Source organism: Dasypus novemcinctus, chromosome 22 (assembly GCF_030445035.2).
Source record: "Dasypus novemcinctus isolate mDasNov1 chromosome 22, mDasNov1.1.hap2, whole genome shotgun sequence".
NCBI lineage: Eukaryota > Metazoa > Chordata > Mammalia > Cingulata > Dasypodidae > Dasypus > Dasypus novemcinctus.
This window is the reverse complement of record NC_080694.1, coordinates 53,312,806-53,329,805: the sequence shown is the minus strand read 5'-3', so window position 1 is coordinate 53,329,805 and position 17,000 is coordinate 53,312,806. Positions and strand designations below refer to the sequence as shown.

At 37.2% G+C, this 17,000-nt stretch overlaps 1 protein-coding gene across 8 annotated transcripts in view; it reads right to left on the bottom strand.

Moving 5' to 3' along the window:
- CDKAL1 (CDKAL1 threonylcarbamoyladenosine tRNA methylthiotransferase) overlaps positions 1-17,000 on the bottom strand; it is a 696,475-nt gene that overhangs the window by 261,432 nt on the left and 418,043 nt on the right. For all 8 annotated transcript variants that reach the window (XM_058285307.1, XM_058285304.1, XM_058285306.2 and 5 more), the window contains one exon: positions 14,562-14,728. In XM_058285307.1, the coding sequence (XP_058141290.1) occupies positions 14,562-14,728 (167 nt within the window). The remainder of the gene's footprint in view (positions 1-14,561; positions 14,729-17,000) is intronic.

Here is a 17,000-nt window from a genome sequence, read left to right as displayed (position 1 = left end):
TCTGAATCTCAGTAAGAAGAGTGAGGTTTGTGGTGTTTTATCTTGCTCTCTTCATACCTCTGCCCCCTACCTCTGCAGTATCCTTGAAAACTGATAACACAGCCACTGCAGGGGGACAGAACAGAGATGGGGCTTCTTCAAAGTCCATTTCCAGAAAAATGCCATCATTTAACCAGTTTGGTTGTTCCATGGGAGACCTTACTTGCAAGCCTTGTCTTCATTTAACCTGATCTGAAACTTGCCCAAAGGAACAGCCTTTTTCTCAGGGTGTTTGGCAAAAACAATCAGCAAGAATGTTTAACATTGTACTGTCTGAAGGGTAGGTAACAGCTGGGGCAAACAATAAGCTAATAAAAAAAGCTTAAAAAGAAAAGATAGGGAATGTGACATTTCATACAGGTTTTTTAAAAACAAAGGCATATTCCTGGGAATCTAGAAGGCCACGTGCATGCATAGGTCTGTGTACATGTCTAAGACCATGCATGTGCCCAGAAAGGACCTGAGAAGGCCCCAGGCACTCACCTCTGGCCGATCATGAGACTCTGAGCAAGCAGGAGAGAAGACCGAAGCAGAGTTGTAGGCTGACTGCCTGCATGTTGACAGTTGCCCCAACATGCACACAGAGCCCTTTGCCAAAGACTAAGAGTCTTACTGGTTCCAAGCATTTAGGGAAAAATCTTTGCTTTCATTTGCCGATCACAAAGCTAAGCAGGCAGAGACTTCAGTAGTCACATACAATAAAGAACGGACTTTACATGAATTAGTTCATTCTATATGTTTTAAACAAAATACAACAACTACAAACAGTAAAAAAATGAACGTTGAGAGAGAAAATCTAATTTCTAAAGCTGTCATTTTATATTATTCAAGATATCCAGTTTCATCAATAAGAATACAAAATATGCAGAAAATCAAGAAAATATGACCCATACACAGGGGGAAAAAAATCAATAGCAATTGCCCCTGAGAAAACACAGACATTGACCTTCTTAGACAGACTTAAAGTCTTCTATTTTAAATACAATCAAATAACTAAATGAAACCATGTCTAGAGAACTAAAGGAAAGTATAAGCATGACATCTTGACAAATAAAGAATAAAAAAAGGGCCAAATTATAAATAAGAACCAAATAAAAAATTTAGAATTGAAATGAAAAGTTCACTAGAGAGACTCAACAGGAGATTTGCACAGGCAGAAGAAATCAGCAGCAAACTTGAAGATCTGTCAGTTGAGATTATTTGCAGGAATAATTTGAGGAACATTTCTAAAGAACATAAAGAAAAAAGAATGAGGAAAAATGAATGGAACCTCAGAAATCTGTCGAGTATCATCAAGGATACTAATGTACACATAATAGGATTCCCCAAAAGAGAAGGCGAAGAAAGAATATTTTAAAAACTGCTAATTTTCAAATCTGAAGAAAAACATTAATCTATGCATCCATGAAGCTCAAAAAAAATCCAAGTATGATAGACTCAAAGAGACTTATCCCTAGATACATCAAAATCAGCCAAAAGACAAAGACAAAGAGAATCTTGAAGCAACTCATCATATATAAAGGATGCGCTATAGGATTACTCATCAGAAACCACAGAGGTTAAAAGGCAGTGGAAAGACATATGCAAAGTGATGACAGAAAAAGACTGTCAAACAAGTATTCTATATGCAGAGAAGGAGATGGGTGGGGGGAGGGGAGAGTGTGTATGAGAAAGTATATGTGTATGCTATTGAAGTCAAATTGGTATCAAAATAAATATGGGGAAGCGGACTTGGCCCAATGGATAGGGCATCTGCCTACCACATGGGAGGTCTGCGGTTCAAACCCCGGGCCTCCCTGACCCGTGTGGAGCTGGCCCATGAGCAGTGCTGATGCGTGCAAGGAGTGCCGTGCCACACAGGGGTGTCCCCTGCGTAGGGGAACCCCACACACGAGGAGTGCGCCCCGTAAGGAGAGCTGCCCAGCACAAAAGAAAGCACAGCCTGCCGAAGAATGGCGCCACACACACGGAGAGCTGACACAAGATGACGCAACAAAATAAAAAAACACAGATTCCCGGTGCCACTGATAAGGATAGAAGCGGTCACAGAAGAACACAGCGAATGAACACGAAGAGCAAACAACTGGGGGTGGGTGGGAGGGGAAGAGAAATAAATAAATAAAATAAATAAATATGATTGTTATATATTTAGAATGTTAAATTTTAACCCCAAGGTAAGTACAAAAAAAAAAAATAGATGAAAAACATTTCCAGGTAGAAATGAGAATGCACTCAATATGGTACTACACAAAAAATAAAAGTAGGCATTGGGAAGCAGGTGTAGCTCAGAAGTTTGAGAACCTGCTTCCCATGGATGAGTTCCTGGGTTCAGTCCCAAGTTCCCCCTAAAAAAGTAGGCATTCAAACTCAGCATATAAATGAATCACCTTTTCCCCAATGTGGGACATGACTCCCAGGGATGAGCCTCCCAGGATTGCTACTGAGCACCAACTAGCAATGCAACTGGAAAAAGACCTTGACCAAAAGGGGGAAAAGGTAAGTAAAGACAAATGAGTTTATATGGCTAAGAGACTTCAAAGTGAGTAAGGAGATCATTCCAGAGATTACACTTATACACGTCTCAGCAGGATCTCATTGACTGTCACAGTAAATATTGCCTCAAATAGTGGGACCTCTGATGGCCCTGGAGACATCCAGACACTATAGGCAGGGCTGATATCTCAGGAGTTTGGTGCCCTGCCAGCATGCCCTACTATGAAATTTATGCTCTCCAGTGTGACAGAGTTGGACTCAGTTGTGGTTTCCTTTCACATGGCTCTTCTACCCCTTCTATTTGAACCTATACTTAGTAATAGAGTTGACGGATCTATGCCCAAGAGGCTTAAATCTTCAGGCTTTCCACATGTCAGCTGGGCCCTGAATCTTCACAGAGTTGCAAATCTATTTTCCAGGTCACTGGACTCACACAGGACAACTAACATGGAAATGATGATAGACAATGACCATCCCAAGGAACAGAGAAAATCTACAACTGCAAGCAAGATAGTACCATTGATCTTGTCCATGGGCTTAAGTCCTCTTTTAATTAGAGGCAGAGTGGGCATCACCATCCCAGAATCCTCAGGGATTGGGGAATGAATGATGGACTAGACTTACTATTATTCTACTATAGACATTGTTATTCTAGAAATAAGCATGTTTAACACTGATGTAGATGCAGTGGCCAGTGGCGGTTCTGAGGGGAGGGAGGGGGAAAATAGGTATAACATGGGGGCATTTTCGGGACATTGGAATTTTCATGAATGATGTTGCAATGACAGATACAGACTATTACATATCTTCTCATAACTTATAAAACTGTGTGGGAGAGATATGTAAACTATAATCCATGCTTAGTGGCAATGCTCCAACATGTGTCATCAATTGCAACAAATGTACCACACTAATGGAGGATGTTGTTAATGTGGGAAAGTGTGGGAGGGGTAGGAAGCAGGGCATATAGGAATCCCTTATATTTTTTATGTAACATTTATGTAACCTAAGGGTCTTTAAAAATTTTTTAAGTGTTTAAAAATAAAATAAAAAGTAGGCATTAATGGAAGAATTGAGGGACAAAAAAGATGTAAGACTTACAGAGACTAACCAGCAAAATATATGAAGAAAACCCTGCACTATCAACAATGACTTTAAATGTAAATGGATTAAACTCTCCAATCAAAAGGCAGAGATTAGCAGACGGATTTTTTAAAAAAAGCATGGCCCATCTATATGCTCTTGGGACAGTTTGAGATTATTATTGTAAATCCCCAAAAGAGAAAGGTTATGTTTGTAAATGTAACTATTCTGGGTGTGATACCCTTTGATTATATTGGATTCAGTTGATTAAACTGTTTGTTAAGATTAAGGTTTTGATTCGACCATGTCAGTAAGAGGTGATTCAGCTTGCATCCTCACCCTCTTGGTGGGCTAATATAAATGAACATTCACTCCAGAAAACACACAGGAAGGGAGAGAGCTCTTTTTTTTTTGGCAAGGGAGTAAAGAGTTTATTAAGGAAAAAGGGAAGATTACACAGTCCTAGTCATGGACTGCAAGCATGCTGCAGAATGAGACGTGCCTCTGTCATTTTTTATCCTGGGGCCCCAGAGAGAAATGAGCCATTCACCTGATAGTTTGCAGCAGACCTTAGGAAGAGACCAGAACAACTGAGAAGACTCAGAAAGAAACAAGCCCTATGCTAGGAGAGAGAGGAAGCCCTGAGAGATAAGCGCTATGCCAGTTTGCAGCGGAAAGAAAGGAAGCTCAGAAGGGAAGGCTGAACCCTTGCAGCAAATAGCTACAATCTTGCTTCAACACACAGCAACTGATTCTGGTGAGAAATCAACCTTGAGCTGGACTCATTAGGGCATTGTAATTATAAGCTTCTACTCCCAAATAAATGCCCTTTATAAAAGCCAACTGATTTCTTGTACTTTGCATCAGCAGCCCTTTGGAAGCTAACACAGCTGTCCACAGGAGACTCACTTTAAATTCAAAGACACAAGTAGGTTGAAAGTAAATTGATGAAAAAATATATACCATGTAAGTAGTAATGAAAAGAAAGCTGGAGTACCTATACTAATATCAGATAAAATAGACTTTAAATCAAAAACAATTATGAGGAACAAAGATGGTCATTATATACTAAAAATGTGAATTCAACAAGATGTAACAATTGTAAATACTTATCCATCTAAGAGCAGAGCCCCAAAATATATAAAGCAAATGCTGACAGATTTGAAAGGAGAAAAACTGACAGTTCTACAATAAGAGTGGACAACTTTAACATACCCCTTTCAATAATGGATAGAACATCTAGACAGAAGATCAGAAAGAAAATATAAAACTTGAATGATACTCTAAACCAACTAGACTTAACAGACAAATACAGAACACTTCACCCAACAAACACAGAAGAGACATTCTTCTTGAGTACACATGATAAATGGCACATATGAAAATCACTAACATCATACTCAATGGTGAAAGACTGAAAGCTTTCCCTCCAGGATTAGGAACAAGACAAGGATACCCACTGTCACCACCATTATTCAACATTGCACTGGAAGTTCTAGCCAGAGCGATTAGGCAAGAGAAAGAAATAAAAAGCAACCAAACTGGAAAAAAAAATAAAACTTTTCCTATTTTCAGATCTTATGATTCCATGTTCAGAAAAATCCCACAACAAAGCTCCCTACAGATCATTAATAAATGAATCAGCAAAAGTGGCAGGGTACAAGATCAACACCCAAAAGTCTACACACAAGCAATGAACAATAAGATGAAGAAATCAAGGGAAAAAAATCCATTTACAATAGGAACTAAAAGAATCAAATACCTAGGAATAAAACTAACCAAGGATGTGAAGGACCTGAACACAAAGAGCTACAACAAAACACTGCTAGAAGAAATAAAAAAAGATGACCTAAATAAATGGAAGAATGTTCCATATTCATGGATTGGATTGGAAGACTAAACATTGTTAAGATGCCAATTCTATCCAAAGCAATTTACAGATTGAATGCAATCCTGATCAAAATTCCAACAGCCTCCTTTGTAGAAATGGAAAAGCCAATCATCAAACATATATAGACAGATAAGGGACACCAAACAGCCAAAGCTACCTTAAAAAGAAGAATGAACTTAGAGAACTCACACTTGCAGATCTTTATTCTTATTACAAAGCAATAGTAATCAAAATAACATAATACTGACACAAGGACAGACATATAGACCAATAGGAACCAAATTGAGAGTTCAGAAATCAACCCTCACATTTATGGCCAACTGACTTATTTATTTATTTATTTATTTATTTATTGAAGTATATCACTCATACATAAACATATATAAACAATAAGTGCATGGCAATAGTTGTTAACTTACCAAACAAACATCATACAGGGCTCTCATACCTCATCCTACCAACATTACCTTGCTTTGTTGTAAAACATTTTTAACTATTGATCAGAGCATCCTCAAAATATTAATATCAACCAAAGTATCTTACAGTTGCCGCATTTTCCCCCCAACCCTATTATTTTTTAATATCATTTATATATGAATATACATAAACAGTAAGTGTAGAGTAAATGTTGTGAGCCAACTGATTTTTGACATCAGAGTAAAGGTCACTCAAATTGGGGAAGAATAGTCACTTCAACAAATGTTGCTGGGAAAACCTGATCTCCATTTGCAAAAGAATGAAGGTGGACTCCTACCACACATCATATATAAAAGTCAACACAAAAGGGATCAAAGACCTAAATATGAGAGCCAGAACTATCAAATTCCTAGAAGAAAATGTAGGGAAGCCTCTTTAGGACTTCATATTAGGTCTTTACAAACAAAGCACAAGTAACAAGGAAAAATAAATAAATGGAACTTCATCAAAATGAAAAATGTTTATGCATCAAAGGGCTTTATCATGAAAGTAAAATGACAATGGAAGAAAATATTTGCAAACCACATACATGATAAGGGTTTAATATCAGAATATATAAAGAAATTCTTCAACTCAACAACAAAAAGACAAACAGCCCAATTAAGAAATGGACAAAAGACTGAAGACATTTCTCCAAAGAAGATAGACAAATGGCCAGAACACAAATGAAAAGATGCTCAACATCATTAGCCATTAGGGAAATGCAAATTAAAAGCTCAATGAGATACCATTTCACATCAACTAAAATGGCTACTATTAAAAAAATAAAACAGAAAATTTCAAGTGTTGGAAAGGATGTGAAGAAATAGGAACACTCATTCACTGCTGGCAGAACTGTAAAATGGTGCAGCCACTGTGGAAAACAGTTTGGCAGTTCCTCAGTACATAACACTAGACAGTAACTCCAATCCACATGAAGAAATAAAAGTACCAATAAAGGTAACTTCAGAGGTAAATATGAGGGAGAGGATAAATGTACTTTTTGATTCTCTTTATCTTATCTGATTTAAAAGACAACTGTATAGGTAATAATTATGTCTGTGTTTATGGGCATTCAATGTAAAAAGATGAAATTTTATAAAGATGCTGTGGTACAACAATAACAGCACAAAGCAATGAGGAAGGAATGGAACTATACATATGAGGAAAGTGTTTGTATACTAGTATAAGGAACTTGATATGAATATGAACTAGATTCTTACAAAGTAAGATGTTAATGGTAATCCATAGAGTGATCACTAAGAAAAATATTTAAAAATACATAGTAAAACGAATGACAAGGGAATTAAAATGGTACTCTGGAAAACATCTATTTTATACAAAAGAAGGCAGTACTAGAGGAATAGAGGAACAAAAGTCAATAAAGCTTTTTTAAGGTGAGAAAAATGAAGGTTGAAAATATAATAGTAAATTAAAAGATTAATGTCTGAAATTTCAACAGATCAATATGAAGGCTGATATTCTATACATCATATAATAAAAGTTGATATAAAGTTTGCTTGTAAAATACAATTTTAATATGTAACTATGAAGATCACATCTCTTTACTGAAATAATAGACTTAGAACATTTTCTCTAAACAATGCTTTATATGTAACAAACTTTCCACACTTTTTAAAAAAACACCATATATTCTCTAAAAAGCAACATAACAGATTTTTTCCCCAAAACTAATATGCAATTGGAGAACATTTGATTTTTACTCTAAACAATTCATTCTGTTTCCACTGGCCCATGTGCAGTATCCTGATGCTCAACATGATTTATTATACACAATCCCTTTATGCCTATTATAATCTCTAAAATAGTTCTGCTACAATGCATGTAAGTAAAGAAATTCTTAATAATAATTTTTAAAGCTTTATGTTTCCAATTTAGGACATAATCAGTACTTATTGTTAAATGAAATTAAGGATTTTTTTTGACTTGAATTTTGAAAGTGTAACATTTTTACATGGATTATTTTTGTGGTAGACAAAGAGAGATGTGGGAAAAAGAAAAGATGCATATTGACCCTAAAAACTACAATTTAGCAGGTCACAATAAAAGGAGACTAATGGAATACCTGAAATGAACTTTGCTTTCTGACAAATCTTCAGAATGTCCCTCAACTCTTCTATGAACCATTAACTTCATTACCAACCATTCTGTTCTACACCATGAATCACTTCTGAAAATTCCATTACCCACCTGATATAAAATATAAGAACCTCATTTTACTAAGTGCTGAATTAGCAAGTGCCTATGTTAGCCTTTCAAAGGCTATCAGAGCAAAGAAATCAATACAGAAATGCACTTAGAATAAAAAGAAATGGATAAAGGGAATCTATGTCGATTACCTTATGTGTTAACTATTCTCTGTGCTTAAGAAGGACAGTCAAACGCAGCTTTTCTCAATGGTTTGAGTATAACAGACTTCGTAAATTAATAAGGAAGGTAGAGTCCACAGATGGTATATATAGAGTTTGAGCTATACTGATTTTGACAGGCGACGTGGAAGCTTTTTTCAGTTACTCTTGATATGTCAACTACGACATCAGTTTCTTTATAAATGATTTGCTAAGATCTTTTGATTCATCATTTTAGACACTGTAGTTTTCTTTTATCCCTATATTCTTTTCTTTCCAGGAAAATTATTATCTCTTTTGGGAATCAACATCCATATGTCACTGCATTTCTTGAGCAGTCTGCAATAACTTAGGCAATGGCAAGAGGAGAAAATGATGAGGTTAATGACTGAGAAGTTCGTATAGTTTATACTAGAAAGTGGACTAAACCATTTGGAAAGCAAAAAATGATTTGGCTGTTTATATTTCCATATTGGATCTAGAATCTCACGTATGCTATCTGGTAATTTAGAAACTGGAATTGATAACAGCTGCAAAGCTCGAAGAGTAGGTCTCTGTATAACTTATTGATAGCCACACAAAAGCAATGTTTAAAAGGCATTTCCCCATTATGCTCCCTGGGAAAACAGAGATAACTAATATTTTCAGCATGAGAAATGTTCATCCACAAAAAAGTTCGATTTTCCCTGAAAACATACCTAGGTGATAACCATAAATTTCCTGATGAAATTGTTCACATCAGTGGCTATGAGCAAGCCAGAAGGCTGCAACAAGGAGCATGACTCTGATATTGAGTCCATCTGTGTGCGAGTTCCTTTCTTTTCTTTTTTTTTAATTATTATTAAATTTATTTATGCCCTCACTGTCTGTGTCCATTTGCTGTGGGCTCTGTGTCTGTTCGTCTTCCCTTTAGGAGGCACCAGGAACCGATCCTGGGACTTTAGACACGGGAGAAAGGCACTCAATCACTTTTGAGCCACCTCAGCTCCCTGATTCACTGCGTCTCCCATTGTCCCTCCTCTGTGTCCCCTTTGTTGCATCATCTTGTTGCGCTAGCTCCTCGCGTGGGCTAGCTCACTGTGTGGCCAGCTTGCTTTCACCAGGAGGTCCCAGGAATCGAACCCAGGGCTTCCCATATGGTAGATGGGAGCCCAATCACTAAAGTCACACCACTTCCCAGAGTTCATTTCTTTTTTTGGGTCTTTTGGCCTGTAAGTAGTCATGAGGCTTAATCACCGAGATTTACTCTCATAAACTGAGGCTCAGTGGGGTGAAGCAATAAGCTATGTGGCGGGGCTGGAATTAGGGGCTGAAGCCTCGACAAGGGAACAAATAAATACCACAGGAGCACATGCACGGAGACACAAGTACAGGCGGAGATCCAGGACTCTGAGTAGAGGGGTCCGACTGAAGCTTTGCTGATGCTCAGACCCAGATGGGGGAAGCTGCAGTTAGGACAGCGGTGGAGATGCAATCCTGCCCAAGGGGAAGTAGCCAGAGTCCCCACACCCCTCACCAGCCAACAGCTTTATTATCTTTCTCTACCAGATGATCCACAAAACTGAAAACATGGCAAATTGTCTGATTTTAATCATTTCTCCTCCTTGATCATCCATCGCTGACCTCTTTAATGGAAATTATAAAAAGCACTGAAAGCCCAGGAGAAGAGGCTGAGACTACTAATCTACAAATTCAGTAATCAGCAATACACCTACTTTTTGCCTTAGATAGTTCTAAAGATACTATCTATCTCTATCATACATTAGCCGAGCAAACAAATTAAGCAATTAATACTCCTTTTAGATGGATTTCCCCTAACATCCAGAACATCTTCACAGAAGTTTGACATAGGACAACCATCCACAATCTCTTCCAAAACTAGATGCTCAGCCCAGATATGAAGATACTGCAATATATGAGGCATATAGTCAAGGAAGAACAATAAGCCAAGCTTAGAACTATCATGTCATTCAATACACATTTGTTAAGTGTATGTTATCAAAGGGACTAAAAGCAAAGATGAATAAGACAATCTCTCCTTAATGATAATACTTGTTGGATGGATTTACATGCATGTAAATAATCATGGCACACTTTTAAAAATTTTTTAACTTTATTTTACTTTCAAACTTACAGGACAGTTACAAAATACAAATAATAAGCCATCAATTTTAACATTTTGCCACATTTGCAGTATCATTCTACCCATCCATCAATCTATCTATCTATCTATCTATCCACCTGTCTATTTAGCAATCAATTTTCTGGACACCTGAGTGTAGGTTGTATATATCCTTGAACACTTAATATTACTAAGAAATAAGGATATTCATTTATGTAACAAACTAAAGTACAGTTATCAAATTCAAGAAATTTAACGTTGATATAAAGCTTATGGTTTATATTCCCATTTTTTCATATGTCCCAGTAACATCCTTTTGAGCTTTCTCTCCCTTGTTAGATCCCACCCAGGATCATGGATTGTCTTTAATTGTCCTTGCCTCTTTAGTTGCTCGTCATTTTTTTTAAATAGTGGGAACATATATACAAAATAAACTTCCCATTTCAACCTCACATTGTTTTTTAAGGCAGAGATAAATTTAAAATAAGGTTTGTAGATATTTCAAAAAGAAATCTGAAGAAAAACAGAAATGTGACTACTTGTCTCCTTAATAGGAATAAAGAATCCCTCCCTTTCTTTCATTTGTATACATTCATTCAATATCTACTACATAAAGTATCACATATTATGCTAAATTCTTGATAAAAACTTACAAATCCATCCTATATGAAGTGTAATACAAATTTTTATTCCTATGGAGATTTAATAAAATGTCTTCTCAACAGCTGTATCCTTCAATACCACACTTTTTAAAAAAAGATAATGTTTAAAGGTTTCCCTCTAATGTGTTAAAAAAAAAAAAAAAAGAGCTGGTAAAAGAGTTAAAATGTAAAAAAGACCCTCAAGAGTCAGATGAATGTGACGTTAACAGAATAGCAGATGGAAAAGAGCCCAGCAAGGTGCTCTATAATTAAAAGTGTGCAGTGTGAAGCATCTCATAGACAAAGAAGGCTGCGTCGTACTGACACAAATTCTCATGAAACCTTCACAGAGAGTATTAAAGCTTCAGAGTAGTTATTCACCAGTGAGTTCCTTCTACCCCTGGAATTTAAAAAACCTCCAGCTGTCATTCACTGTTTTTGCTTTTGTTTTGATTTTTCTATTTTCAACTCTTCTCCTTTTTTCTTTTTTCTTGTCTTATTGGTGAACTCTCTTTGGCACTTTGGATAAGTAAATTCTGGAGGTGGTCTAAGTTTAGTAGGAGGAGAATGGAGAAAGACAACCAATGTATTGCTGAGCACATTTGGGCTCCCTTCCGTAATGCCCTTTGTGTCACCAGTGGGGAGGGCAGAGGGGCAGGCTTTCAGCTTCCTCAGTAACCTTTTGTTTACATGGGGTGTGTTTGTGGAATCCTGCAAGCTCTGGACTCTCCCACCTAGAGGAAGGTGAGAAGCAGCACCAGGAGGAGGTTGGGGAGGTGAAGTCCTTGTGAAAGTGACAAAGGAGCAGTTCAAAGCTTTTACTCCCAGAGGCTGTGGCTCTTTTAACTCTTGCAGGCCTTTTTCTTTGTTTTACTTTGTTCTGTTTCCTTTGGGTTCCTCTTCTCTCTTGGTGTGGTAGAAGAGGCCTGGATAACCTCTGCTTATAAAGAGCACAGGAGTGGGTGGTTTTCCTTGGGGCAAACACTCACCTTTGGAACTAATTTACTTTGTCATCTTTTGCTGCCTCTTCCAGACAGAGTGTTAAGACATCAAAGTTTAAGATTATACTGTGGGCTCTACAGTTTATTTTATGAAGAAAGCTCTTCCTTTATTCACTTACTTATCACTTATGGAGCCATTACTGGGTATGGTAGATCCTGTGTTGGACAAGGTCATAGCCTCAAGAAGCATATGTGGCTCAAGCAGTTGGATGCCCATCTACCACATGGGAGGTCCCAGGTTTGGTTATTGGTATGTCCTAAAGAAGACGAGCAAGACAGTGAGCTGACACAACAGGCTGGCATGGTGAGCTGACACAACAAGATGACACAATGAGGAGACACAACAAGGAAACACAATGAGAGACACAACAAGCAGGGAGCATAGGTGGCTCAAGTGACTGGACACTACCTCCCACATGGGAGGTCCCAGGTTCAGTTCCCAGTGCCTCTTAAAAGAAGAAGAGCAGACACAAAGAGCACACAATGAACAGACACAGAGCACACAGTGAGTACAAACAACAAGGCGGGGGGGTAGAAGTAAATAAAATAAATCATAAAAAAAAAAAGGTAATCTAGCTGAAAAGGCCAAAATATAGCTACTCTAAAGCAAGATTTTTAAAATGTAATGTCAAATGTAATATAGTGTCAACAGTTAGAACTTATCTCTCCAACCATGACCTATGAACTATACATCTGGTGTTTTCCAGGTAAAATATAAAGTCACATTTACCATCTTCTGTTGATTTTCAGAAGATCCCGTGGAACATCTACTCTGGGATCTTTAGCTCTGGCACTACTTGAGGTACTGAGCATTAGACTCTGCTGTAAACACAGCATTAAGTGCTGTACTCTTGCAGTCAATTAAAATGCTGACTTTATTTCAAGAGGCATTTGGTTAGTCATCACAGAGCTGATGCATGGCTTGCCCTTGTGTTTACTCTCCAATTGAACTACCAGGACTCCAGCTATGATGGTTTCCTTCATTCCTGATGAGATTACTTCCATTCCAAACAAACTGGCCTGTGTTTCAACTGCTATTGGTTAGGCCTATTTCCTTTCCCACCCTCCAAAGATCTAACATCTCTCCTGCTCTTCAGGATATATACGTCAGGTCAAGTGCAAACACAGCTCTTGGCGTATTTGATTTTTACTGAGAATTGCTCACTTTTTCAAGTACTGAGTAAAAACGTAAAATGGAAGTTAGCATGCCTGTGACTCATTATATTATCACAATTGCTCCACAGTGTCCAAAGAACCAAAGTTAATATAGAAATCCTGTACTTTCTCTTGGAAAGATCTGCCTAGGAAAATGTGAAAGGGAAATTGGTAAGCTTCTTCATGATATATTTATAATTAATGGTTAGATTATTAACTCTTCAAAATTTCTAAGATGTGTTGTTATTAAGAAGACTTTTCAACAACAACCTCAAGTATAACTCCTATATCAAATCAACGGAAACAATCTTTTAAATGTCTGGATATTCATTTGTATTTATGCATTATTAAACTTTGGCAATGGCACTTGCTTTTTACCTTGTTGGAATGTTATTTTTATGCACAAAGATAATGCAAAGAGCACGTGATTAAAAATATAAGTAACTTATTTCTATACTTTGCACATGACATACAAACAGTACTTATTAGATCTCATGTCCATAACCATGGGTCTAATATAATAATCTATTTTAAATGACAGTCATGGATCCTACCATGTAGTTTTTCATTAAACAGATGCTCCTAGGTCCATAGTCTTTGTTCATATTTATCATAGCATTTGTCACCAGGTAACTACAGTTCTTGTATACACGTCCATTTTTTTTTGGCTTATTAACTATAAGCTGTTTGAGAGCAAGAATCATGACCCATGAAGGTTTAAAAATTATTTAAAGCAGGTAACCCAAATGAAAACACCCTTTTTTTAAAAAAAACAAAGATCATAGGAGAATCAAATAGAAGAGTCCCAAGCTCATGGCAGGTGTATCCCTTTGATTCCATTTCACCTCTAACTATTCCCAGAGTAATGGATGGAATTTGAACCTCACCCTCAAACTTAAGACATACCGCATCCTTCCTGGTATAGCTAAAAAGCAGTTTGGGTAATGCAATGTTCTCTGGTGGTTGCAAAATTAATATAAAGTTCAGCAGTTGTGAACTAGACAAGGGTTTGAAATGGAGGAATGGAGACACATTTATGCACTGAAAATCTGAAGGCAACAAAGAAGAAAAAAGAGCTCTGGCTGGACGGCAAGTGTTGAAAAATCCGGGTGACATTAATTAAGGTTGAGGGAGGAAAAGCATGACGTGCAGACTGACGAAATGGGGACTTGAAAGCCTTGATTCATTCTTGGTGACATGGATGACAAAAAGGGGAAAGCGGTTTTGAATGAAGTTCAGGTGATGATGCAGAGGCTGCCACGCAGTCTGTTGGTGAGTGTGTCAGCATGTAAACGGGGTGCTTTTCCTTACCTCCAGATGCTCTAAAATATAAGGCGGATTTGTCATGCCAAGCCTCAGCATCGCTCCCTCAGGGATCTCTTCAACCAGCTTCCACAGCAGCGTGGGGAGATCGGTGCCGATATCTCTGCCATAAGCCCCTGTGTCTTCGCTGGTCAACCATATCTCACAAACACCCTCTGTGAATCAAAGGAGATAATTAACAGATCTGTCGCAGCGCTGCTTCCTTCATCATACAGCTGCTCACTCCTGAATGCAGTATTTCTCAGCACTATTATGCAGGCAGTCTGGGTATTCAACTGCACAGAAAAGGCAGCTTATCCCATGGTAGCAGTGGGTTATTAAGATCAGTTTATGAACACCAGAGTGACAACAATGTTGTAAATTTTGCTGGGTCCTATGGGGTGATTAACATTCGCGGCCAATCAGTTCAACTGCGCTTCTTCCAAAGCACCTGCCCAAGCCTAACACTTCAGCCCCACCTCAGAGAATACCTATTTTACTGACCGCCACCAGGCCTGGCGCTGACGCAGCCCCTCCACAGAAGAGGAACCGTCTGCCACCAATCCCAAGCTAGATGCCAAGAGTAGTTAAGGTTTAGCGCTTCAAGTATTAATTATAAGGGACCCATTTTTCCTGAGGTAACTATTCTCTTTCTTGTTCAATTAAGAATAAAGTACATTATAATGCTGTGTTCAAAAAAATCGGCTGTTACATCAACTGAGCGTTTCTGTTGGAAAGCCTATTTTACTGACACCTTATATGCTATTTTCCTTCAATCAGACTGTAGAAGAATGCATATTTGGCTGTTGATTATTACTGTTGTTATAAAGATCTGATTTCAAATACTATAGCCTGCAGTAACATCCTTTCGACTATTAAGAGGACATACTTCTGGATCATCTAGTGCTATTTAAAATGAATAAAATGGAGTTAGTAAGAACCATCAAGGTTTTCATGGAACACAGAACATTTTTGAACCCATATACAATTAAAGGATTAGCTTATTCTAAAAGGCCAGATGATTTACAAGGCTAAAACAAGCAATGAAAAGAGTCTGTGAAATTTGTTGATGCTAAAGTGATTCGGTGCTTCTAAAGGATCAACATATACACACATACACATACACTCGCATTCAAGAATGCAGCCTGACCAAGAGTATAAGTTCCTAGAAAAAGCCAAAATTATGTTAAAGTTACTTTAATGGACTGAACAGAGTAATTTCAAAAATGCATTTAAATATTTCTAACTGAGAGAGACAAGTAAAATACATGGCTTTTATGTGAAGGTGGACTTAAAATGAACAGAATAAAGAAACAAAAAATAAAGATATATACAATATAAATCTTCATATATTTAAAATATTCCATAGAAGTGGGAAAATACACAGCATTTGTTAAGATGTCCAATTAGTATTCTTTTCTTCAGAAAAGAGGTGAGTAAACAAAAATGTTTACTTTATAAAAAAACTCTTCAATCCTACAAAAACATTTTCACTTTTCCTCACTTACCTTTCTGAGACATCCACAATCACCCACATCCACACAACATGAAAAATACAAGGATAGAAATAAAATTTTAGTTTCCTAAATTAAGGTAGAATCAATGACTTGCATGAGACTAAGGATATATTTTTTTAAAGCCCCATAAAAAAAGCTGAAGATGGTTTCAGTATTTGAAAACTGGTAATGCTATGAGTGCACTTATTGTTTTCAAGTTTATACTAAATACCTAGTTCCAGAATCAATAAAACTTTGTTGAGTTTTAATTATCTGATAAAAAAATTTTATCCCCCAAAAGAAAGAGTCTGGCATGTCCACAGGCTATCTTTGTAGTCTTGTAACTGTATAAATACTGTCTATACATGGAATAAATTTTTTTCCTATTTAAAATGGGTAGCAATTCCTGGAATCATCTTTATTTTAATATTATATATGCCATCAGACACAGGACTCATACAAACTTTTTTTTTTTTATCTTATCACACAATCCACTCACAGGAAAAGAAATGGCTAAGTAACAACATACACGGATTTTTAAAACACTCTGAAAGAGGTTATGAAAACAGGACATTATCCCTGATTTTCCAGTTACTGGCATTTGAACAACATAATATGAATATTTTAAAACGAACAGCATAATTTTAATTTATAATTTTTCCATCCAAATGGTTCCATGTTACGCCTTATGTAGAGAGAGCAAGTTCCTGGAACAGTGCCTTGCTATTGCTGGATGAATACAGAAGGGGAAAATCACTACGAATAGGAATGGAAATAACATCCATGCAGAAAACAGCAGCCAGCTCATAAAGCTGCATAGGTGGAGTCCAATAGCCCCCTGGTGGGCTGAAATTTCAAATTAAATCACATAAAGAGGAAGCAGCTGTAACACTAAATCAGCAACAACAGGAATAACTAACAGTCTTGATGCCTTCAAGATCAAGGTTGCTAA